The sequence below is a fragment of the Elgaria multicarinata genome, chromosome 1 (genome assembly GCF_023053635.1).
Source record: "Elgaria multicarinata webbii isolate HBS135686 ecotype San Diego chromosome 1, rElgMul1.1.pri, whole genome shotgun sequence".
Lineage (NCBI taxonomy): Eukaryota > Metazoa > Chordata > Lepidosauria > Squamata > Anguidae > Elgaria > Elgaria multicarinata.
The window spans coordinates 147,667,443-147,693,866 of record NC_086171.1 but is presented as its reverse complement, the minus strand read 5'-3'; the positions used below and the strand labels follow the sequence as shown (position 1 = coordinate 147,693,866).

Below are 26,424 nucleotides of genomic sequence, written 5' to 3'. Positions count from 1 at the left end.
AAAACAATACTTCAGTACAAAGAAGTGACTTGTGAGCCAAATATTTATTAGAAACAAATAAATCTAATTGTCACATTGAGTCTTGATTCATAAAAACCAATTTTAAAATGGCTCTGCCTACCACCTCTGTAGACAAATAACCCATAGACCCCATAGATTGAATTAACAGAGCAGATCAATACTTACCAATGGACACATGGCGTGAAGTTCCAAATATGACATATGTTAAAGAGCAGCAAAAAGCAGAGTAAAAACTGTTAATAACTGGTAGTGGTAATCCAGTTAATAATATTCCTGATAGTCCTGGGAAAATGTGCATTTTTAAAAACAACAACAAAACCAAAATATCGATTAGATAGTGCTGAAACAACAAGTTCATTATGTATTTGTAGGGAGTGGGGGAAACCCATGAGAAGCAAGCCAATTCTCCCCCCTATTATTATGATCAATAATTATTTGATTATAGATTTGGCCTCATCTCCAGAATCAGAACATATGATATTAGACCACTTCACTTTAACACACTTTGGAAACAACTGAAATTCTTCTTTCATTGATTGAGGAAAGAGGTGTACCTACTTCCTTTAAAAGGGTACACACTCCCAGTCTGCTTTTTCTGGTATATATTATCAGAAGGGGCTATTGTCTATTACAGAGAGGACAAACTCTTTGTCAGAATAAGAGGGACTCTAGTCCAGGACATTTTCATATGGGTAGAAAAGACTGGGGTATTCTGTTGTTCTATTATGTAATAAAATACTATCCACTTTCGAAGCTTGCATTATCAGAAGGCAGACCTCTCAATCATCACAATTTGGCCAAAGGGAAATGGGTGGATGGCTGGGAATAGATAGAAATAAGAAAACTGCTTACTTACCTTGAAAAATCTGAACCATGCCTACATTTATGCCAGCATGTATGTCTCCTAGAATCCATTCTGTGACACGATATGAACAAAGCCAGTTTAGAATGGGAAACATCTTAACGATTAACTTCCTGAAGCGTGAACACGAGAACCTGAAATAAATGTGCAACTAGGCATATTCCTGACTAGGAAAAATCTTTTTTAATGTATTTTTTGTGACACAGTAATGTATGAACTAAACATTAACAATAAAACCTCTCATGCACTGTTGATGATATTAACGTATAATCAGGCTCATATGGGAGAACATTGTCCTTCAGATATCCAGGTCCCTTTAAAGGGCAGCATTTAAAGCCTATTAAAGATCATCACCAGTGCTTTGAATTGGGCATAAAAACAGACCAGAAGCTAGTTAGTTGTTTAAGAGGAACCGCATGCTTTTGATAGATACCTCCAGTTAACAACCTGACTGCCATATTGTGGACAAACTGAATTTTACAGACACTTTTGAAGGGAAGCCCGTGTAAACTGCATTGCAGTAATCCAAATGTGATCTAACTAAGATGTGTGTTACTATGCTCATATCCGCAGTCTCCATGAATGGATATAGCTGGTGCACCAAACCATCCTCCAGGAATGACTAGAACCATAATATTGTGCTTTTGAGTCCTGAGATGGCTAAGACATAACAATCCTTTTACTACTCAGAAAAACTGGGACCACTCTGCACGAATGCAGTGATGACAGGCTAATAAGTTTTTTGCTGTCATAACTGCAAAAGAGTATTCTGCACAACAGGAGTGGGGAATATGTGGCCCTCCAGATTTTGTTGAACTATGACTCCTATGATCCCTTACCATTGGCTATGCTGGCTAAGGCTGGTGGGAACTGCACTCCAACAACATCTGAAGGGTCCACATAATCTAAAAATCTTTTGTTCTTCCTCTGCTATGATGAGGGCTTAGTGTGGCCTAGGTTGCAGGGTTTACCTATGGATTGCTTTTCCCCTGCAAAGTCAGGTTTCAGGAATGGATAGCAAGGTCAGTTTTCTGGAATAGGAATAGGAGTAGATCAGCACCCTGGAAAGGTCCAAGTGGTGTAGTAAGTCAGGCTTGTCTATACATTGCTCCAACAAGGGGCTTGTCTAGACAGGCGCTTTCCCCCACAGTAGCTTTGGAATGGTGGCAGGTGATGTACATGATGCAGCCGCCACTCCGAAGCACTCCAGGGGCAAAGCCCCAAAGCTCCATTCTAAAAAAGTCGGGCACTTATCCTGACTTTTTTTTTTTAGCTTGGAGCGAGGCGAGGATGGCATCTGCCATCTGTTGCTCTTGCTATGGAGCTGTTAAAAATAAATAAAAAATAAATAAGGGGAGGGTTGGATATTCTGTGAGGGAGGGACCATCCTGTTCCTCCTCCCCCTTATTTCCCCATTTAGTTGTAAATGTGATCCTTTGCATTTACAGCTTTAAAAAAAGAAAAGGAGGAGGGAGCTAAACTTCTAGCAAGATAAAAAAAACCCCAAAAACCTAACCTTGGAAAAGGGGGCACGAATGCTCCCAGGCACCCCTGAACTGCCACATGTGTGCTTGGGTGGGCGGGCCTGGCGGAACCTTCAGTAAAACCCTCAACTGCGCTTCTTCTGCTGTAGATGGTCAGAAGGAGTACCAATGCGGCAGCATGCCATCTCGTGCTGCAGACCCGACATTGTCAAGACGAGGGCAAGATCAGTGCAACACGAGTCTTAAATAAAAGTATTGCTGGTTTCAAGTTGATTGGCCCTTCCTTCCAGTGATTAAGGCTCGCTCTTTTAAAGGGACCTGGACTGTTTTTGCATTCTCAGGCTGCAACAATGTAGGAATAGCTGTGACATGCTAGTATTTTCATGGCCGCAATCCTCAGAATCTGAGGATGATAATGCAGCCTCTTCTGGATGCAGGGGAGCTAACCTCTGGGGTCTTTCTGGAGAACAGATCCTGTGAGATGGAAGCCTTGTGAAGACATTCCATGGCTGAATCCTCTCCCATTAACTTTTAATCCTTCTTTTTTGAGGACAAAGGTTTAAAATCCCCTGAGGACAAGGGTTGGAGCCCTGGTCCATGACAAGGATGTACTCTAGCACATCTTTGGTTGGATCCATTATGAGTCTTCTGACACTTTCTCTCTTGTCATTGCCCCTGTCATTTCATTTCTTCCAACTCCTTGAACCACTAAGGAGCTATATTAGCTCCACAAACATGGGGAGAATATTCTGGTACAATCAAATCAACCAGTAGGGTAATGTCCTCATTCCCCCATTTCATTGCAATGTATTTTTCTTTCCCACCACTTTTTTGGTTTGTTTGTTGTTTCTGCTAAACATCAAGTTTGATAAATTGCCCAGGGGAGCTTGCTTACTACTTTGTGATCCTAGTAAAATTGGTTTCTTTCCTAATTACACTTACTTGTCATTTTAATCTTACTTTAGGTTGCAGCCCATGTTTGTCCTACTTAGAGTAGACACATTGAAATGAATGGTACCCAGGTTAAACTAAAACGGAGTACAACCCTATCTAAATATGTGTGTGTTTGCACAGCTTGCAAACTGCACTAGCCTTTTTTAATACACTGCAAGAAATTGGGTGTCTATGGTTTGACAATCTTGCTGCTCATTTAAAGTACAAGGCATGAAATGCTGTCTTCAAAGGGACAAGTGTGCTGTTTGACACTTACCTGCATTGGATTCTTCGTCCAGTCTGAGTACTCTCAGGCTCTTTGTTGGATTGGGAATAAAGCTTTTGGTCATGATCTTTTTGGAATTCTTCTTCATTGTACACTTTTCTGTTGATGTTGTATGTCACCCTTAGTGGCTGTCTCTCATTGGCAATGCTAACAGCTGGGTCCATTTCATCATACTGGTCCTGGCATATTATAACATGAGAACCCATAAGTTCGATGAGATTTAAGTTTCCCCTTTCTGGGCTTTAATGCATCTGAAATCCATAAACTTATAACAGGGTCAAGCACAATCCTGGAGACTAAAATTCTTAGCCCATAACCATGCATGATCTATTGCCAGCACTAGGGAAACATAGTTCACAAGGTCTCCGATTTGCTCCAGCACAAAAATGCTTGAATCCCGTGTTGTGTGACTATAGGAACATGCCTCCTCTCCCTGCTTCTTTCTGTTTTTTAGATGATTTTATGTTGCTCTGCTGATTTGTGGTTTCCAGATTCTAATTCGTGCCAAAGAACAGCATTTATTCTGGAATAATCCAAACTTCTTCATTTTGAAAGCACACACTCACCTGGTCTTTATGTGTCCATGAACATGCACCAAACATGGGGTGGGGTTCATCTATGCTAACAGCACTCTGACCAGCTTGATTGTATATAAATGGATGGCCAAGTGTAATTAATCCATGACTGAAACTTTAATCTGAATCCTTAGGGAAACATTAACAGAAATGCTGCTAATTTGTGCCAGAAAGGAACAGTGCTCTAGCAGGTGTGAATTAAGACCTGTTAATGGTATAAATGTGAGCCAGATTAGGATGTAAACATGATCTATTAATGACCTTCATTTCCTGATCAATTTTTCCCCATCCTCTCCCTCCTCCCTCTTCCTTTCCTAATCTATTCTAATATCTTACATTTGTACAACTTCCTTCTTCCTCATCCCTCGATGCTGTCCCCATTCTCATTCACTTGCCACCACTTCTCAATTGCACCATATTATTTAGGACCAAACTACACACTGCTACATCAAATGTGTCAATGCATTTAACATACCTTTGGTCTTTCCCCTATAAATTACAGACACAGCGTGGGGGACGGAGGGATTCACAACTGTGGTGTACAGGGAGGGGGGTTAACTTTTCTCTTCTGCATGATGGTCCCATGAAAACCACCCTCCAAAGCTGCTATTGGTCTTAGGAGGGAAATTTCCATTGGCCCCAGTGGACGTTTCCTTCATGGGACAGGTAGCAGCTCGGGGAGGGGGCATATAATCAAGACTGCAGTATTGGGGAGTTAAGCCCCCTTCGGTGCAGACTGTGGTTGTAACCCTAATCCCTCCCAAAGTATTATGTAGAACACAGGAGCAGAATCTCAGGCCTAAGGGCCAAATTCTGTTCTCCTGGGTCCCTGTCCAACCCTCCAGTGTTCCCTCAGATGGCCACGCCCCGTTTCCCTGGTCCCATGCCCTTTCCGCCGCCACTGATCCTTTGGTGGTTTTCCAGCTTTTGTGCACCCCAAGAGCTTTAAGTTAAAATATGCTAGAATTTTGCCTTCAGCCCTGCCTATTATTAGAAGCAGCCCCTAAGAGCTTCTCTGAAATGGAATTCAGGCTGAGAGGGATTCAACATGCACAATTTAGAAGAAGAAAAAACAACCAGACACGTTAAATGCATTCACACTTTTAACATTGCATCTAGTTTCACCTTAGTGGCTTCATCAGCAAAGAAATAATTAAATGGGCACCTCAACCCAGCTAAGGTGGAAAGCAGGGATTGCTTTCCATACATAAAACAAGCTTTTTATTCAGGATCCACCAGATCCAGTTTTCCCATCAAAACCTGCCTACCTAAGCATCTTACAGAAGATAGAGCTAAGGACAAAAACATTCCTCATAATTTAACCCTAGATTGTTTTATTAGGGTGACCACATGAAAAGTAGGACAGGGCTCTTGTATCTTTAACAGTTATATTGAAAAGGGGATTTCAACAGGTGTCATTTCTATGCATGCAGCACCTTGTGAAATTCACTCTTCCTCACAACAGTTAAAGCTTCAGGAGCTATACTAGAGAGACCAGATACAAATGTGGGCAGGGCTCCTGCAGCTTTAACTGTTGCAATGAAGAGGGAATTTCACCAGGTGCTGCATGCATACAAATGACACCTGCTGAAATTCCCTTTTCAATACAACTGTTAAAGATGTTTTATAGTGGTGCAAGTATGATGCCCATCTTTAATTTTTAGTGGCTTTTTGTTTTTAAAGAACAACTACCAAACTAACAAGCCTACAAATCTCCCTTTTAGGTGTTTTTCCCCTGTGTCTCAATGACATGCAGCTTACAATCCAATTGTACATCTAAAGTTGTATTAATTTAAATGTAATAAAGTTTAATAAACTGATAACAAATACATTTTAAACGTTATATTACTTACTGCATTGGGTAAGAAATGTACTGTTGCAAAAAAATGCAGAACATGCTGAAGGAAAAAGTCATTTCTCTAATATGTTGCATGAAAGGATTATTTATTATTATTATTATATTAGTTTCATGGGCCTAATTCTTATAAGAAATGCATCTAACACAATTCAATATACTTTGTCTTACTTGCATCTGCAAAGGATCCCCCGCTCCCACTACCACCACCACTGAATTGAGTGATTAATAATAAGAGAGGCAAAATGACCTGAAAAGACTCATATGAAGCCAGACAAATTATGCTTCTACATGAAATATTTAAAAGCACAGAGAATCAATGAGCCAGGAACATAGGGAGACAGTTTTACATGGCCATGCTATAGTGATTTCAAGGTGATCTCGGAGGTTGACAAGCAGATGGCATTTGGGCACTATTGATCTATTTTGCTAAAAACGTGTTTAGGGGTAAATAAAAAGAACCAGTTACATAAATAATACAAATGTTCTCAGAAGATGGATTACGTGGCTTCTAGTAGCCACTCAGTACTTCCATCAAGTGACACAAAAGAGTTTTTAATGGCAGTAAGTTCAATGTAGTTGAAAGAATTCATTAAGTTTATGGAACAGCTGAGCAAGAACTGAAATAAATGCAATCAGGTTCAGTCCATGGGGGTGTATATACTATTCCACATTGGTGGCTTGTTCCCTCAAAACCCCACAGCATTGTTGCTGCAAGGTGGAAGCAATAAATTTAGATGTCAGCAGAGACCTTTTCAGATACTTGATCACAGGGAGCCTAAGAAATGAAGCTGTAGCACTGGCGGCCATTCGGCTTGTTAAGCCTGCCCCTGCCCCCTGTACTGCCTTCCCATGCTTACCTGATACATACCCGATACATACCCAATGCATGCATTCCTGTGTTTACCAGATACATACAGAACTATGCCCACTCATAACCTGAATTGAGACCACCACTGACACATGAAGAAACAATGTGGTGACCTCAGAGCAAAGGGAGAAGTTGTGGTAACTTGGGGGTTGGACTTGATGGCCTTATAGGCCCCTTCCAACTCTACTATTCTATGATTCTTTGAACACTTTCAAAAAGCGCAGTTTTGGGGGGAAATGCCTGTTGTGGCTATGAGTTGGCAGCTGCATCATGCCACTGCACAGCCATGACAGGGTAAATAGGACATATATACACACACCAAAGAGATTTTGCTGCTTCGACTGAAGGACAAGATGCCTCTCCCCACATCCCGCATTCAGAAACTGACCTGATTGGCAGCTGAATCTTACCCCAGCATCAATGGTCCTCTATCACACCTGAGGGCTAGGGGGATCAGAATAGGCTGTGTGGCACATTCAGCTCTCCAGTGGGGGCTAGTGGCTCTATTGTCAGTGGGGCAGTGAATCTGTTCTAGTTGAATAGTTTCAGTGAATAGTTTCCAAGGTACTGAAACTATTTTGGGGATATCTGGAGTAGCTTGAGGATTTTGGGGGGCTCTCATTTAAAACACACTCACAAAGCAATCGTTTTCCTCAAGCATGGAAGCCCCCAAGTATTAAGAAATCACTATAATGTGTGTAGGCAGTCCTGCTTCACTACCCAATGGCTGGCTTCAGGCTGCCAAGTTTGCCTTTATAGGGAATAATGATAGTATTTATTTATTTATTTATTTATTTATTTATTTATTTATTACCTGCCTCTCCCTCTGGATCGAGGTGGAGTACAACACAAATGCAAACACTATAAAATACATATAACTAATTAAAACATTTAAAAATACATTTTTTAAAGCAGCACATTATTAAAAAGGCATCTTAAAATTCAACTGGGTAAGAACAAATAGGGATCCTCTAAAAATGTTGCAGAGCATTTTGAATTATGTCTGTAGATGATGTGACTGTGCCTCAGATCATGTGAAGGAGGAAAGAGCCATAGGGAAAGTGTCTGCATTGCTCTTTTATTAAAGGTGGCCCTACATTCCAGCCCTATTTTCAAGAGAAATTGCAGGCAGAAGCATCTTTTGCTATCCTAAAGGCAGGTGAATTTCTGCTCTTTAATGTTAAAAGAGGAAAGAAAAGGTGGGTTAGAGTCCTGTGTTCTGTCACTAAAGGAACTTGCCTCCCTCTCACTTTTAAAAATAGCCATGGCCTCTTTAAAATAATGTACTTGTTGTTTTTACTTTTATATTACTAGTCGTTTTTTATATTCCGTTTTGAGGAGGGGAGGTCTCTTGTTGTTCACTTACCATTTTTGGTCCAGCTCTTTGTTCTGTTCCTTTCCTTTGTGTACTTATGCTACTGGTTTCTCTGTATCAGTTGGAACTGTTTAGAATCTCGGTGTTCTTTTAAATACTCTCACAATGCCTGTCAATCTAATGTACACCAAGAATGAACATTCTTTTGTGTGATGTCAACATTGCCCCAGACTTGCCGAGCTTCATTTGATTTGTCTCTCTGTGTTGTCAATTGTTGTGATCTCATAACATGCATCCAATTGCCCTAATGCCTAAATCCCCATTTCCCCACTCATATGGAAAGGAGGTGACCATATGGAAAGGAGGACAGGGTTGCTGCATCTTTAACAGTTGTACAGAAACTGGAATTTCAGCCGGTGTCATTTCTATGCATGCAGCACCTTGTGAAATTCCCTCTTCATCACAACAATTAAAGCTCCAGGACCCCCACTCTCTTTTATATCTGGTCATGCTAGGCAGGGCCCCTGCAGCTTTAATTGCTGAGATGAGGTGGGCAAGCCAGGTCAGGGAGTGGTGCACTGCTTCCTGTTCAGGCAAGCTGCTGGAACAGGAGCAGTTGGACAGAGGCAAGTGCACTGCTGACTGCCCAGGCAGGCAGACAGGGTGGGTGAGAAGTGAGTGGGTGGGTGGCAAGACCAAGAGGTGGCCACTCACTTGGACGCCTTCAGGCCACCTGGGCTGCTTGTTTGGGCAGCCGGTGCCAGCCATGCACACTGTTTCTTCATCCCGCCAGTCACAAACACAGGGCCAGTGGGACCAAGGGGTGGTGGGTGAGCCTGCTAGCTGCCCAAACAAACAGTATAGGTGGGTGGGAGCTACCTGGGAAGCCTGCAGGTGCGGCCACTTCTTGGTCCCACTGGATGCTTGCAGTTGCCAGCAGGACTAAGAAGTGGTGAGTGCACCTGTGGAGGCTCCCGCCACTCATCCCAAATTTTGCCACCTGATGTGCCCGTACCAGGCTGCCTCAGGGAAGGCCAGCCCTGACTACAACTGTTAAAGATACAGAAGCCCTGTCCTTCTTTTCATATAGTCAGCCTAATTTTGAATTTCTGAGGATTATATCAGATCTGTGTGGGTTAGTGTTGGTGTTTTAAAATGATTGCTGTTACTGTAGCCTCAAAGCAGTGTGGAGTGGGTGGGTGAATGGATGAATAAATTTATTACGGTCATTGACCAAAACCAATAAAAACATTAATAACAAACAGACAATCCCAAACACATACATACATTACTATATTACATACATCCAGCAGTTGCTGGGAAATTGTATCACACAATCAGAGGCTGCAATCGACGGTTAAAAGATTACGGCAAGTTATAGCAATTGCACAAAATTTGGCCACTTGATTCGTAAATGTGGTGTCTTATCGGAGAGAAGCAAAGAAATATAAAAACTGTCAGTCCTACCCGGATAATTATATAACATGGGAAAAATATGGTCCCTGCGTAAATCCCGATAGAAAGAGCAATGTAGAAGTACATGGCCCACTGTTTCTACTTCCCCATTATTGCAGGGACAAAGTCGATCTTGGACTGGAATTCCCTGGAATCTTCCATACAAGAGCTTAGAGGGCAAAACATCAAATCTCGTTAATGTAAAGGCTCTTCTATATTTAGACAGGGCCATATTTGCCAAATAGGCACTGTGTACAAAGATCTTGTCCCTTAAGGGGCTGCATTGAGATAGCGAACTTACATGCTCTTGCAGTACAGTATCCCAAATTCTTTGTTTAACTGCTGACTTGGCGTTTGAATATCCTAAGGCTATTAAAGCATTGGGAGAAAATCCTAATAAAGATAATTCCTTACCCAAATGCTTTTTCCATTTTGATTGAAAGGGATCCAGCAATGTCAGAGGGGCCAGCCCTACTGGTACAAATATCAGTTTTAGCCAAAAATTTATCATATACAATCTAGTGCAGGCTTCAATAGGAACTATCCCAGCTTTTAACCACAGCGCTGCATTAGAGACACAGTGAGGTATTAAAAATATTGCTCTCAAGAATTTGGTCTGAACAATTTCCAGATGTCGAAGATTATAATAAGCATACCATTGAGATCCATATAACATTTGGGCAATATTGGCCACAAACACATGAATAATGGAGGGAATATGTTGCCCAACTTTACTAAAAAAAAATCTCATCAGAGCAGCAGTTGGCCTCCTCGCATTAGCCACCACATAGTTTATATGGGTGGACCATGATCCACAACCTTACTTGCTTAGGTACAATCTCAGAGCTATATGGCAATATCTGAGCTTCAATGGTGGTAGCATAGTTTACAGTCCACCTAGCCTGTGGAGGGTGGTTGATCCGATGTTACTGGGTGTAGTGGCTTTGATACCAGAAGAAGTGGCAAGGAGGTTTAATGAGTTCTCACAGTTGTGTCTAGTTAACATGTTAAGGGCATAGAAAATATAGAAACGTGTAGTCTAACACAGTAAGCAGCTTTTATCAGGCTTTAGCTAACTAGCATGGCACTTCTTATGTTCTTATGTTCTTAACTTGAATTGCAGAAGACACAGTACAGCCTAGTACAGCCTTCCTTAAAATGATGCCCTCCAAATGTTTTGGATAACAACCCTCAGCATTACTGGCCATTGGCCATGTTAGCTGAGGCTGATGGGAGTTGATGGCCAACGCATCTGGAGGGCATTAAGTTGTAGAAAACTGATCTGGTGTAATGTTGTACATTCAGCTCTATATTGAATAAGGAACTGGAAACCAGCAACATCTTTGCCTTCTCCAACCTGGTGCCCTCCAGATGTGTTGGACTATAACAACCAGCATCCCCAGCTAGCCATGGGGATGCTGGGAGTTGTAGTCCATTGCATCTGGAGGCAGTGGGGCAGCTAGGGACTTCTACTGTTACTTTCTACTGTTAGTTTTTCCCTACCCTGTGCCTGCTTACCCTTCCCTGTACCTGTTGGCATTCTCTTCCCCTCCTTATTGTTTTACTATGATTTTATTAGATTGTAAGCCTATGCGGCAGAGTCTTGCTATTTACTGTTTTACTCTGTACAGCACCATGTACATTGATGGTGCTATATAAATAAATAATAATAATAATAATAATAATAAAGTCCAGGGGCTCCACAGCTTAGCCCACCCAGAGATTGGCAGATGCAAACTTCATTTTATTCCTACAGTCCTGTAGAGGCTACTGATTTAAGGGACCTTAAAATTCACATGCTCAAAGGATATCTATATTTCTATCAGGCTTGACAAGCGTTCAATCAGATCAGGAATGCAGAAGCAGTTGGAAAACATGGCATTGCGGTCGCAAGAGAAGAAAAATGTTCATTGTGTGTGTGTCACCACTCAGCTGAGACCCAGAGCAGTCTGAAGCTGCCTCCCCCAGCTGAAATCCATGAAATCCAGGCTCTCGAATGACCAAGCCGCCCCCACTGTCTGGAAAGGGCACCAGCCAGTAGAGGTTAGTGGCTCCAATTTTGGTGAGGCTGTGAATCCACTCTGGGTTTCAGTCAGAACCAGCCAGAATTCTAAAGAAGCTATTCAAGGTGATGTTTTGCAGATTGGGTTCAGCACTTTGGATAGCTTCTTTAGAGTTCTGGCTGGTTCTGAATGATACCCAGAAGGGAATTCTAGTCCTACCAAAGTCGGAGCCACCAGCCTCCACTGCCGCCGCCCAGGCTGGTGAAGGCTGTCCAATCGCAGACGAATCCAATGGAGTCTGGTGGCTCCGATGTCAGTGGTGCGGTGAATCCGCTCTGGGTTTCCGTCAGAACCAGCCAGAACCAGCTGTCCTAGGTGCGGAGCCCCCCATGACACCGAGCCACCAGCTTCCACTGGATGAATCAGAGCGGCAGTAGCTGCCGATTTCAGCGTGGAGACGTATCGTGCTGCTGGACCATCCGTCCCCCGCCCCCACTCCGGGCCCGCCCTTTGCTTCTTTTGCGCCTTTTCCTCACAGAAGCGCCCGTTCGCCGCACTGGTCAGAAGTCCTGACCAGCGGGCAAGACTGGTCGGAGGGGCGAGCGCGAGAGAGGGGTTGCGCGGGAAGGCTGGGAGAGGACGGAACCAGTTGCTTTCCGGGGAGAGGAGAAGCAGCAGCAGCGGGCGCAGGCGGTGGTGGAGGAGGCGCGGCGGTCCTGCGCCTGGTCCTGCGCCCTCGACTTGCGCCTGCGCGCGGGCGGCACCTTCCCGGCTCCGGGCTTGGCGGCTCGGCAGCTTTCTCTCCCGCTGCCCTCCGAGCAGCCCCGCGACGGAGACTGCCCTCGCTCGTCTGGCCGCGCCATGAGCGCCGATTGCGCGAGTTACGTCAACGCCGAGCAGGTGCTGGTGAGCGCCTTCAGCTGCCCGCCCGAGGCCGGCGGCGAGGCCGGCGCAATCTATTGCTGCGGCTTCCAGGACGTCAAGTACTGCTGCGATGACCCCAACAGCTTCTTCCCCTACGAGCACAACTACATGTGGTGGCTCAGGTGAGAGCGGAGCGCGCTGGACGAAGGCGGGCCGTCCGCGTCGGCGGTGGACTAGAGTGAAAACAGGCGAGGCGGGTGGCTCCGGCGTCGGTGGGGCTGTGAAGCCACTCGGGGTTTCAATCAGTACCAGCCAGAACTCTGAAGGAGCTATCCGAGGTGCTGAAACGCCGGGTTTCAATCGGAACTAGTCAGACGGCTAAGAGACCTATCCAAGGTGCTGAACCATCCAAAAAGTTTCAGCACCGTGGATAGCTTCTTTAGAGGTCTGGCTGGTTCTGACTGAAACCCAGAGTGGCTTCAGAGCCCCATTGTAGCAGACGTAGTTAAGGTGGGATCATCCTCATTTGCAGCAAGAGCATCAAAAGATGCATGCTCAAGAGATGACCTGATACCTTCGGATAATTATCCTTCAGATAATTACTTTGAACCATTTTGTTTTACTCATAAGAACCATGATAACAAAAGGAGGGATGCCCCCCCTCCCTCCCCACACTTTTAACTGAGTGAAGATAATTCTAATATTAGTGGTACAGAACAGGGGAGTGGTAGCTGTTCTAGACTTACTAATCCAAATGAAAGACTTGTAGTCTTGTTTAAAGGTGTCCCATCTTGAGCATTAGGGGGAAGAGTGCTCATGGTTCAAATCCCATTTCAGTTCACTCCCCTGGAGCTTCTATATTCTCAGCCTCTGTCCCCTTTGCAGTATAGAGGGGTGGCTGATTGATTATATGGCTGTGGTAAGAATTACTGCAGTAATGTAACCTTGCAAAAGTCCTCAGAAGTTCGCTAGCACAAAATAACAACAACAGCAACATATTGCTTCCCAATAGTACATTATTTATCTGTGGCTTAAGAGAGATTTCTGAGAGACTTAAGAGATTTATCTGTAACTTCTGTGCCATGTTTACCTGGGGGGTAATTCATAATTGCCACAGGCATCCTGGTGAGTGGTTATTTACAAGATTATAATTAAGTATAGAAAGCACTTTGAATTTTCTTATTTTTAAAGTTCTATATCAGTCCTGTTATATTTCTAAGTAGTGTCAACTGAGATCATCTGTTTTTTTTTATCCTGAATACTGGGTTTTTTTCAAATGGCAATATGAAGTACCATTCTCAGCTTGTCTACTCAGAAGTAAATTGCACTGATTTGACTCGGACCCTGATTTGGAATTTTGGGAAATAGTCCATTTCTGCTCAGACAAGTCCAGAGATTGTCCACTTTGATTCAGGTACTAAACTGAGATTTAGAAACCTGAGGCTTTGTGTCTCCCATTGCCTATCATGGAAAATCAAATAATGGTTATAACTTTTTTTCCCTATTTGTCAGAATTGGATGATGTGTACATGCATAGTAGCCCCTTAGGAGGGAATTCCACCTGTCAAATGTCAGAAAGATAGGTGCTCCTTTATACACTCCTTTATACTTCAATTTGTTTTAGAAGAAACTGCATTAAACTTTTTATTTTTTAAAAATTTCTTTTATTTCTGGGACTTAGAGGGTGAGCCTGTCAGTCACTCAACTGCACTCCCTCACTCCCTTCCCCATTCATTAGCATTTTAGAGAAACAAAACAAACAAACACTATTTGCAGGAGAGATATAAGATCTGTGTGTTTCCAAGCATGAATCAGTAACGAAGCCTCATTCCAGCTCAGCTTTTGTTCTGACGATTTTGGTAGGAAGCCTTCTTATTCTTGAGACGAGCAGAAATGGTTTAAAAGGTGCCCAATTCTGCCTGCGTTTTGTCCAAAGCAGATACACATTCCTGCTCTCTAGCAAGTCTGTATTAGAACTGCAGCCTAACAGTTGCTTCAGATAATATTTGAGTTAGCTCATTCTTTGCTAATGACTGCTCACGCGAGTTGCATGGACATTGCAATGTCTGAGCAGAGGACTTCAAAGAGATTTTCAGGGAGTTTCTCCAACATCCTTCATAAACAGGATAATTGCTCTGATTTTTCTAATCGAAAATGAATTACAATCTCACAGATGTCTACACTGTGCATGGAAGGTATTAGTATCAGGCCTGTTCTCCCTAATGTGGGGGAAGGGGTTTCAAGCTATCAATCGGAATCAGATTCTGAACCAGAGGAAACAGGACTAGAAATGTACCAGCCAACACAGGAAGAGGAAGAGGAGTTTCTCCCAGGCACTTCAGGAGCCAGGGATGAATCTTCACTGGATTTTAAGCTCCATCCAATGAGCGTTTTATTGCACACTCGTTACTGGGCACTCAGAGTTTGCACAAGTCCCTCACATGACGTTGTCTGCCTCTTGCATGCCTTCTGCCCCTTTTGGCCTTCCTTGCACAACAACAAAAAAGAGCCCTCGTTAAGTCTGATTTATTTTTAAACACGGAATTGATGCTCTCTCCTGCTGTGTGCAGGAGAAGCAGCACCATTAGAACAGCGGACTCAATGGGCCTTGTGCTCATTGTGTACTTCCTCTTCTTGAAAGAAGAAGTAACTTGAGGAAGGAAAACACAGGCGGAGAAGCGAGGTAGGGAGCGTGTTAACCCCCGGTGTGATGGAGCTTTTTATTAGAATGAATGCTAACAACTGAACTTTCCTCAGAGGGAGATGGGACTTTAGAGTTGACCGATCTCAGAGTCTGCCACAGGGTCAAGCAGGCTGAGCTGAAAGCAGGGGAGGAGTGACCAGCTCATCTAGCTTCTCACCAAAGGCTCCTTCAGAAGAATCTTCCCTGAAGCAAAAGTGGCTCAGGGAAAACTTTCCCTGTTGTTGAAAGGACAACTGCCTAGTCAGCCTAGTTTTAGCTTAGAAGAAAGCTCCTAGTGCTTACACTCTCTTCAGGTGCAAAGAGATGTTTATTTGCTGAATAAAGTTTGTGGACTACTTGGCAGACCTCTTTATTGTCTTGCATCATAGCTGGAGGGCTCAGAATCACAACAGAAGTGGTCCATCCATGCAACCAGTTATTGGTGGCCATGTCTCCAAACACTGGCTATGCCCCCCTTCAGCCAGGTTTCAGTCAGAGCCAGTCAGAAGTCTAAAAGAGCTATCCAAGGTGACTGGAACTAAGAACTGATTCACTGCCTTACTGACGTCAGAGCCACATACCTCCAGTGGGGAATTTCAGGCCCGGGGGCCAAATCTGGTCGTTCAGGATTCCTCAGGTGCCACACTGCCTTGAGTCCAACTCAAACACCATTGAGTCCTACCCCCTGCTGCAAGACAGGACTAGGGTGACTATATGGAAAGGAGGACAGGGCTCCTATATTTTTAACAGTTGTATAGAAAAGGGAATTTCAGCAGGTGTATGCAGCATTTGGTGACATTCCCTCTTCAGCAGGTGTATGCAGCATTCCCTTTAACAACAGTTAAAGCTGCAGGAGTCCTGCCCTCTTTTGTAGAGTGACCAGATACAAAAGATGACAGGGCTCCTTCAGCTTTAACTGTTGTGATGAAGAGGGAACATTACCAGGTGCTGCATGCATACAAAGACACCTGCTGCAATTTCCTTTTCAATACAACTGATAAAGATACGGCAGTCCTGTCTTCCTTTCCATAAGGTCACCCTAGACTAGACAAGACCATAAACTTGCCACCCCACCCAGACCAGTTTATGAAATCCAGATCTAACTCATATGCTACTTGTGAGTACAAAACAGAGTCTGCTGGACATGGTGTATTTAATGTATGGTATAGTTTGACACCCACCCCCCAGTCCTTCTGACAGGTGGGAACCATCCAACAGGGAAGTTGTCTAAATACAATTTGCTTAGGGCCAAACTAGGCAGGTGGAGCAATCATGAGTATCTTAAGCATGTGCTTGCTCCATTCATGTCAGAAGCATTGTGGTGGTGGCAGCACTGTGTCTACACATTACATAAAAAAGAGTGTGTGATGGAGGAGAGTGAAACCTGTCTTTCTGCTCTTCCCTTACCTCTCTGTACTCTGCTACTTTTAAGCCAGGAGTGGATAATTTGTGGTCCTCCAGATGTTTTGGAATACAACTCCCATGATCCCTCACCATTGGCTATACTGGGTAGGGTTGGTGGCAGTTGTAGGCCAAAACCTTTGGAGGGCCACAGGTTGCCCACCCTCATTTTAAGCAGTCCCTATACCTCTCAAGCCTGCCTCCAAAACTAAATGTCATTTGTGCATGGAGAAAATAGAAAATTGCTACAGAGTGCAGCAAAGTAAAAAGAGAGTAGCTTGCACTCCCCTCCCCCCACTGTTCTTATTGTGTAGTGAGCAAACCCCTCCCCACTTCACTTTATATGTAAATAGGGCAAGCATGTGTTTAAGATGCACATGATTGCCTCACCTGTCTAGTTTGACCATTAGCTCCAGTGGGTATGCTATGGACCTGAAGTTTCTGGATTCAATTCCCCGATTAGTCATGAATTTACTGGATGATCTCATGGAAATTATTCTCCACTTGATCTGCGTAGAAAAATGGAAATGCCAACAGCCGTCACACAGGAATTTATAAAGAAAAACACTACACATCATCAAACACTTTGCATTTCCAAGGAAATCTTAGAAGTTGGACTGTTTTATGTATTTGCTTTCCTTAAGGTATTCAGAAATCAAAGTTAAAAGGCACTGTTGTTTTTTAAAAACAAACAAACCTGAAGATAAAGCTTTATATATTTACTAAACTTTGCTTCCCACTGGTTTCTCTTGCTTCAGTTTTGTTTCCGTGTAGTTTTCAAAGATACGCAGGTTTGAACATTCTAATCAGTGTATACAAAATTTCTCTCTTCCACGCAGGAGGAGTGCTTGCCTGTTTGTTCCAGGACTCTTGAGAGTTTACAGACATCCCCCCTGCTTTATCCAATTGTTTATTTTATTAAAGGCAAAGAGGAAAGAGAGGGGCTTCACCAAAATCAATTTTACATGGGTTTCACTCCACCAATTTCAAAGGAGAGTCTCCTGATTATACATGTTTTGCTCACAGCAACATCAAACTCAGTAAATCTAGATAACATGATGAAGCACCTTGGATGTAATCTGGTCTATAGATCTAAACAATGTCAGGAAGGGCTGGGTAATGAATTGTTATAACATGATTCAGTTCTCATGAGAACATTAAAGGTAAATCAATTTATCCCCATATTGTCAAAACATCTGTCTCCCTCCATTAAATATATGTAACCCCGATGCTTCCCAAGGGCCATGATGATTCCAAATGCCTTCAGTCTAGTCGGCACATTAAATTTCATCGCTCTTTCTTTTCTCAGCATTGGAGCGCTTGTTGGTTTGTCAGTCGCAGCCGTGGTCCTGCTGGCTTTTATCGTCACTGTGTGTGTTCTCTGTTACTTGTTTATCAACACCAAGCCATGCAGCAAACTGGACACAGGATTAAGCTTAAGCTTACAGACAGCAGGTGAGGCCTCCTCATTCCTCAGGGAATATTCAAAAGTTTCCTCAATTGAATATAATTCAGCATTACCAATATGTGTTTGCATCTGGATTTTTAAAGTGTTCTGAAATTGGAGGTCCTAAAATTTTAGCAGTGCAAGCCTCCTTTAATCAAGAATAATTTCTTTGAGCTTCCCTAAAACAAATGCCTGGGGCAGGGTTTGCTCTTACTACAGCTCTAGAGGAAGTTTGACAAAGGAAGGAGCATCATTTTAAAGTCTTCAAAGGATATCGATGATATCATCATCATCATCATCATCATCGTATTTATTAGATGCCTATCTCTTAAAAAAGATCCAAGTTGACTTAAAACAAAATGATTAAAAACATGCAAACCATAAAACAACTAAAAACATATTATACATAATAGGGTAACATGCATAATAGGAGAACAAGATATCCATTGGCCGCTTGTATGATCATTCAGCACAACTTGTGGACTGCCCAGAGAGCTTCAGCTATTGGGCGGTATAAAATGTAATAAATAAATAAATAAACAAACTGTGATAGGAGAAAGCAACTCAGAATGCATCAGACATGTTGGGTTGTGCATTGCTTGTTGGAAAATACACATACTTGGAGGACATCTTTCTAAGCTGTTGTCCACATCGTCACTTTAGGGGAAAATCCATGTCACTGTTTCTGAGCTATGGCCTTGGCTAGTATAAACTGACCACTACAGTGTCTTGTATTGGGGTAGTTCAAGCTTATGTGGGACATGAGAAACATTATATTGGTCCTTCATGTGTTCCCTCTGGGCATCAGCAGTAGGCTTTTTCTGTCTCCCTTATGTAGTAAAGAATGTTAGTGGGCCTTTAATTTAAAGAAACTAGAGCAGCCTTCATCCCAAATCAAACAGTATTAACCAGGTACTCAGGGATTTAGAGGAGGGAATCCTGGGAATCGTAAGAAATAAAAGTGAAGTGTAAATATTATTTTCAGAGCTTCCACTTTGTGCCTTTTGAGACAGAAGGAGCAGCCAGATTGAAAGCTTAAATGTTCTGTGAACAACCAAACTTGCAAATAGAAACATGGCACTTGGCCAATAGAGGGAGGCAGCTGAAATGTCACTAGATGCCCAAAGGAGCCTGAATAAGAGTGAAAACAGTTTGATTCTCCTCTTTAATCTTCTGTGGCCTTTACACTGCCGTGTTGCCATTTTCTCTTTTACACAACCTGCACTGCTTTGCCTTTAGGTGCCATGCCGTCTTTTAATTTCTCTCTTTTTTTTATTCTCTCCCATGAGAGAGAAGTGCTTGACATGCCTGAATATTTTACTCCCAATATCAATCTGCTAACTGCTTGTATAGTCCAGCAAGTTTGTTCAGTCCAGCAAGGCTGGAAATTATGGGAGGTGCAAATCTAACACATCTGGAGGGCACCAAGTTGGGGAAGGCTGAATCAGATCTTTCAAAAGCCAGTCCAGCCTTCAGCAATGAACAAACTCTGAAAAAGGTCCGAGGTTCTTCTCTGAAATACCAAAACTAGGGCACCAGTTGAATAAGAACTGAAGAATAAATGCTAAACAGCATACAACTGTATGAGTGACAAACCAATACATAAGAGATAACTATATAGAAACGTACAAAGTAAACAGAACTAGGTGAGTTGAACAGGTATACACAGGAAACACACGTGCTAGAAAATCAGTATAACATAAAAGCATAAATTGAACACAAATGAGCAATGTTTTTACAGATGGACAACGGCCAAATGGATTTTCAAGTCGGACACTGCAGCTGAACTGCTTCACTAAGAGTCTGGAACTGGCATCTTTTTTGGGATAGTGGTTCGATGTATGTTTTTTTCTTTCAAAAAAACAAAAACAAACCTCTGTTCTAGTCTGTACTGTATATTGCTAGTGTTACCTGCATCTTTAACATATGTGTATATAAAATGACCTGAAAGGATGAAGGAACACACCTGTCTGCAGAACTTACTGCTATTGAAGCTGATTGATTGAGTTGCTGGGGATTTTAAGTTTGAACTCATTAATGCTCTTTCATTGGGCTGTTTATTTTATCATGTTTCTGAAACTCTTAATTTTATAATGTTTCTGAAACTCTGTATTTGTCTCTCATCCAAACTTCCTTCCTTAATAAAATCCTGGGATAGTGAGGCTGCCTAAGGCGTTCAACTTTTCTTTACTCCCATGGCATTGCTAATTAGTGGCGGTGAGTTCCTAACAGAAATGGTTTGAGCCTTATCTGATGCTATTTTCAAGCAATTATGTAACTTTACATGGGGCATGTATATCATTTTGTTCTATGTACGTTTCTCCATTCTTATACGTAAGATGTTGCTTTTCTGAAGAAGCTGCACATGGCGAAACAGGACTGAATGGGTTCCTGTAAAACCTTGGCATATCTGTAAAAAAAAACCCTTGCTTTGTTCTATTTATGCTTTTATGTTACACTGATTCAAAACTTTATCCATCTGTAAAAAACTGCTGCATTCCCTGACAGTTTGCTGAAATGCCCTATGAGAGCTTCCTTGCCCCAATTTCACCTGATTAGAGCAAACCGTCAGGGAATGCAGCAGATCTCTATTTTAACATACTGGAGGTGCACAGCAGTGTATCAGCAAAGTAAAGGATAAAAGCTCCCTCCAAAAATGTGCAGTTTTGGATTTAAATTGGGGTGAATTAACACAGCATCAGAGAAGCTAATTAACACAACCTTGCCCTCTGCTTGGCTTCTGGCAACCAATCAGGAGTTGCCATCCACCCCAGCTCAACCCCAGAACAAGATTACACGGTGGAAGGGCCATGGAGACCTCGCTTTCAAGAAAAAAGTCGGGGTAAGTTCCTGACTTTTTTTACCTCAGCTTCAACTAAAAGCCCCACAGTGGCTGCAAGTCAACAGCTGCATCGTATAACTAACTAATTAGAATGTAAGCCTATGCGGCAGGATCTTGCTATTTCTGTTTTACTCTGTACAGCACCATGTACATCGATGGTGCTATATAAATAAATAAATAAATAAATAAATAAATAATAATAACCCAGTGCCACTGTGCAGCCACTGCGGGGCTTAGAAGACATATAGATAGGCCTATGGTCTTCCTACTTAGGCGACTTAGGCTGCAAAATCAGTAGGTAAAAGCCAATTTTAGTCCTATGTAGACCCATTGACATAACATAAAAAGTGCCATGCTGGATCAGACCGAGGGTCCATCTAGTCCAGCACAGTGGCCAACCAGCTGTTGATCAGTGACCAACAAAGCAGGACATGACAATGTTCCCCAACAAACTGGTGCACACAGGCTTACTGCCTCAGATACTCGAGGTAGCACATAACCATCAGGGCTAGTAGCCTTTGATAGCTTTCTCCTGCAGGAATTTATCCAACCCCCTTTTAAAGCCATCCAAATTGGGGGCCATCACTACATCTTATGGAAGTGAATTCCATTATTTAACTATGTGCTGTGTGAAGAAGTACTTCCTTTTCTTTGTCCTGAATCTCCCACCAATCAGCTTCATGGGGTGACCCCAGGTTCTAGTATTTTGAGAGACGATGAAAAGTGTCTCCCTATCATGCATAAATTTGTACACTTCTCTTACTGTATGTCTCCCCTTAGCCTCCTTTTTCCAAGCAAAACAATCCCAGCTGTTGTGACCTTACCTCATAGGGGAGATGCTCCAGCCCCTTAATGGTTTTAGTTGCCCTTTCCTGCACCATTTCCAGCTCTGTAATATCTTTTTTTAGGTGTTGTGACCAGAACTGTACACAGTATTCTAAGTGTGATCGCACCATAGATTTGTATAAAGGCAGTATGATGCTGGCAGTTTTATTCTCAATTCCTTTTCTTATAATGCCTAACATGGAGTTTGCCTTCTTCACAGCTGACATGAATGGGACTGAATTTAGTCATCGTTAACTTAAATCCCATTCATGTTAATGTGTGTTCTCCAAATAGGACTAACATTGGATCCTACCCCTTGTTTTTAGTTTCAAGACTCCCATTGACTTTAGCAGTTTCTGGATTGGGTTAGTCATCACTTGCTTCCCCCCCCCCCCCACTTACTGTTGAATGACAGAAAATTCCCAGACATTCCTACATCGTAGCAAAATGGTAATAAATTGCAATTTATGATGAAAGCCATCATTTTCCTTATAAAAATAGACTTCTTTTTGATCTTCTTTCTGAGTATCCTAAACCTGGCTGCAGGAGCCTTTGAGTTAACATAGAAAAGTATTCCTAATATGAAAAATGTGCTGGACCCAGTAAAGAGGTGTGAAAAGGCTTTTAGGTGCAATGTGCATACTGTGGAGATTAACAGTAGTACTCCTGTTTGATTTTAATGAGCAAGATGCCATAATTCTTGTTTTACAAAAACAGCAAGCCATGTACCTTGCTCCCTTTTCTTAAGGATTCCTAATGGGACATCATCCATAGATGCCAGACATATAAGCCTACTAATTAGAAAATTTACAATGCTGGTACCCTGTCATTATTGCAACAGACCTACTCAGCTTAATTTAATTCTAGGGCAAGGCATGTGTTCTGTGAATTTAGGAGAACCATAATGAATATCCTCCAAAATAAGAACTAAACCCATCATCAGCCTTTTCCTGGTAATTATTTCAATCTTTCAAATGGGAGAGAGGTGAAAATAATAGTTTGGGATAGTATTCAATGTTGCCTTGGCACTAGCAGTAATGTCATTGCGCTGGTGTAAGCCAATGTTTGTGCAACATAACTAGAGTGCAATGGGGGAAGCAGCAATTTGCCACTGACACTAGTGTAATATTATTACGCTAGTACCAGAACCATCTTAGATACTACCCATGGACAGGGATGTATAAGAAATTCGGTTCAGTTCATTTTTTATCGGAATTTACTCAGTTCGCACCTTCTGGACCAAACACAGACTTAGATACAATCTGTGGTTGAAGTCCATACTTTTCTGAGCCTGCAATGTGATTTGCGGACATTTAATCAATGGGAGAAGAATGTATACATTTCAAAGATGAGCACAATTGATGTGTACATTTGGAAAGATATGCTTGAAAGCACTCATGGATTTTCATGCAAAAAGGGAAAAAACCCAAAGCTTGCAATCTGATAAAGACTTGAGCTGGCTCGAGCATTGCAGTAGAATTTGGAGACTTTCGTAAAGTTCAACCCTACCCATAGAGTATAATTGTAATTCTTAATAGCGTAATTATTGACAACTCAGAAATGGAAAACATGTGGATCATTGGGCACTTGTGATTTCTAAGGAATAGTTGAGCATGACTCTTAGATTGTTGATAATCTCAGATTTCATTAACAACAGTAATTAAAACGATTCAGTACTGAAAATGATGGTCCTAAAATGATGGTCACACTAAAAGGATGTGAAAAGAATCCAAGTGTTATTTATGGACATTCCAGGTGCTGTCTCATGGTTTTAACTTTTGGTTCGGGTACCAGAGCTCCATTATTATTATTATTATTATTATTATTATTATTATTATTAACATTTATATATTACTTTATCTGCTTATAAGCCATTCCAGAGCCCTTGCTCAGTCTAGTGCCTGCCTGGAGATTCTAACCTTGAAATGATATGTATCAGAGTTTTTCACAGAAGGTAAAATATTATTGGGCCAGATACATTTAGGCCACAATCATACCTCTACCTGGGAGTAAGCCCCATTGAATTAAATTGACTTTCTTCTGAGTAGGATAGTGGAGTTAGGGCACAATCCTATGCATGATTAGAAAGAAAAAAGTTCTACAACTCCCAGTATTCCCCAGCCAGCATAGGATTGCACCCTTAGTCTCTATGAGAATCATTACACAGGGAAAAATGTGTTTTCATACCGTCACTTCTCTCATTATTTATGTATTTCATTTCAGTTCCACTTAATGGCCAGAGCTCTCTGGGTGGGTCACAAAAATTGAATGGCCTAGGCTGGTTGGGGCTGCTCAGCATTTCAGTCCAACAGAGTCTGGAGGGTCACAAACCGCCCAGCCCTGATTTAAGCCCTTCTAGAGTCTAATTCACAGATGGGAAAGCTGCTGCCCAGCAATTGTTGCTGAATTATATCTCCTGTCATCCCTTACCATTGACTATGCTGGCTGGGGCTGATGGCAGTTGGAGTCCAACAGCATCTACCAGTTGTCCAAGAACATCTACTTCCTCACACCTGGTCTACTACTTGGCTACTTTTCCTAAGACGTTGTAGCATACTATTAGGACTTGTAATGGAAAGATGCCTGGTTCGTTCCAGTTTGACTAAGAAAGCTATACTTTTGTTTTTCAGGAAGAGAGATGAGAACAAACTCTTTATGTTAAAGAAAGATGGATGGAACAGGACATCCAGGAACTTTTCTGCAAGCCAATAGGTACAGTGTCCTCCCCATATTCCCCTCCCAGCATAATATTTATTTATTGCTGAGGGTGTATTTACTTTTGAAACCAGGAACTATGGGCATTATAAGGTTTGCAGGATCAGGACCACACTTCATAGGCAGACTCCCTTAGTTGGAAGGCACCCAATCCACCTTCAAAATCTTGTGCAATTTCACCCGGGGGTAGGAAAATAATGAGTGCACCAAATAGGGGGTGGCACAAATAAACCTTTAGAAAATAAGCAAAAACAGCCAAAAATTTGCATCCCCCCCTAGCCTAAAGTGCACAATTGTGAAGATACGAATTTGTGCAAATCCAAATTTGCACAATAGCATACTTTGGGCTATGGTGGAAGTATGCATTTTATTTATTTATTTATTTATTTATTTATTTACCGCCCCACAGCCGAAGCTCTCTGGGCGATTTACAACAATTAAGATTAGTAAACATTAAAAGTATACAAAAATTAAAAAAACATAAAAACAGTATAAAAACAACAGTATCCATTTTAAAACAACAATTCTGGGGTCCATTAAAAACAAACTTAACGTTGTTAAATGCTGTTAAAATGCCTGGGAGAAGAGAAAAGTCTTGACCTGGCGCCGAAAAGATAACGTTGGCGCCAGGTGAGCCTCATCGGGAAGATCATTCCACAGTCGGGGGGCAACCACTGAAAAGGCCCTCTCCCTTGTTGCCATCCTCCGAGCTCCCCTCGGAGTAGGCACTCGGAGGAGGGCCTTAGATGTTGAGCGCAGTGTACAGGTAGGTTCATGTCGGGAGAGGCGTTCCATCAGGTATTGCGGTCCTTGGGTTCCTAACCCCAGCCTTACTCTGTCTTCTGGGAGGGGAGCAGCAGTCATCACACGCCTGCTCCATCTCTACCAGCAAGACACTTTGTGATGCAGCTTTGCCATGCAAGGGACTGGCTGGAGGAAGGAAGGGTGGAGTGGGAGGCGGGGCTGAGCATGGCATCTGGGACCCTCGTTGAAGTGGCGAACTGGTGTCGGAAAATGATGGGCTGTGTTCTGTGCTCTTGTGGAGGCGCTTTCCCTGATGTAAATCCTTGTCCTCAAATCTGTTTAGTTCCTTGGGGGTAGATGACAGATGCTGTTCATTATTATTGTTGTTGTTGTTGTTGTTGCTGTTGCTGTTGTTGTTGTTGCTGTTGCATTTATATCCCACCTTTTCCCCTCCTGCAAGGAACCTAAGGTGGCTATCACATAGTCCTCCTCTTCCTCTCTATCTTTTCCTGACAACAACAACCCCATGAAGTAGGTTGGGATGAGAGTCTGTGATTGGCCCAACATCATCCAGTGAGCTCCATGGCCGAGCGGGGACTAGACCCTGGATCTCCCGAGTCCCAGTCCAACACTCTAACCACTATACCACACTCTCAATTTTGGAGCTAATAGTAGCTTCGAGGAAATGAGTCTTTGGCGGAAAGGAGAGATTCTAGTATGATGACAAAGACAAGATCTAGCAGAAAGAGGCTGTTTTTAATGGTACTTTCTGTTTGCTTTTCTAGCGGACAACAGCATCTTTCAGGAGTCACCAGCAAAGCAGCCACCAAACCCCCACAGGAACAAAAGGATTAATTGTGAGAATCCAAGGCAAGAACCTGAGATCTTCGAAATTTCTTTTACTGCCACTGTGACAGCTCTCAATGCTCTCTGGCCAACTTGAATGTGTACCCAGGAATTTCTCAGCTGCCTGCTCTTTTTATGTCTATACTCTGCTGGCACCATTACAGTCTGTTTCATCACATGTTAACTCTCCTTTTCTATTTCCCCCACTCCACAGTTCCCTCTGAATCTCGATTTATCAGTGGCCTCCTATTTTCTTGTCCTTATGTTTCTCTATACTCCATATTCAGCTCCATCCGATGAGCATTTTATTGCACACTCGTTACTGGGCACTCACGGAGTTTGCTCAGGTCCCTCACATGACATCGTCTGCCTCCGTTGTGCCTTCCACCCCTTCTGG

General features: G+C 42.6%; 3 protein-coding genes across 3 annotated transcripts in view; 2 read left to right on the top strand and 1 right to left on the bottom strand.

Annotated features, from left to right (window-relative positions):
* Positions 1-5,380, top strand: part of GPX7 (glutathione peroxidase 7) — a 47,086-nt gene extending 41,706 nt beyond the window's left edge. Inside the window, exon 4 of the mRNA XM_063118319.1 lies at positions 5,369-5,380. The gene's annotated coding sequence lies outside the window, so the exon portion shown is untranslated. The remainder of the gene's footprint in view (positions 1-5,368) is intronic.
* The window catches only part of SLC26A8 (solute carrier family 26 member 8), a 32,688-nt gene extending 25,803 nt beyond the window's left edge, over positions 1-6,885 (bottom strand). The window contains 4 exon segments of the mRNA XM_063135940.1: positions 187-303; positions 878-1,017; positions 3,578-3,765; positions 6,877-6,885. Coding sequence (XP_062992010.1) covers positions 187-303; positions 878-1,017; positions 3,578-3,765; positions 6,877-6,885 — 454 coding nt within the window.
* A 5,636-nt stretch (positions 6,886-12,521) lies between these two features.
* On the top strand, positions 12,522-26,124 carry SHISAL2A (shisa like 2A). Its single transcript, XM_063135812.1, has 3 exons — positions 12,522-12,706; positions 17,918-18,063; positions 25,967-26,124. Exons 1-3 carry the CDS (start codon positions 12,522-12,524, stop codon positions 26,122-26,124), a joined length of 489 nt encoding a protein of 162 aa, XP_062991882.1.
* The last annotated feature ends 300 nt before the right edge of the window (positions 26,125-26,424 follow it).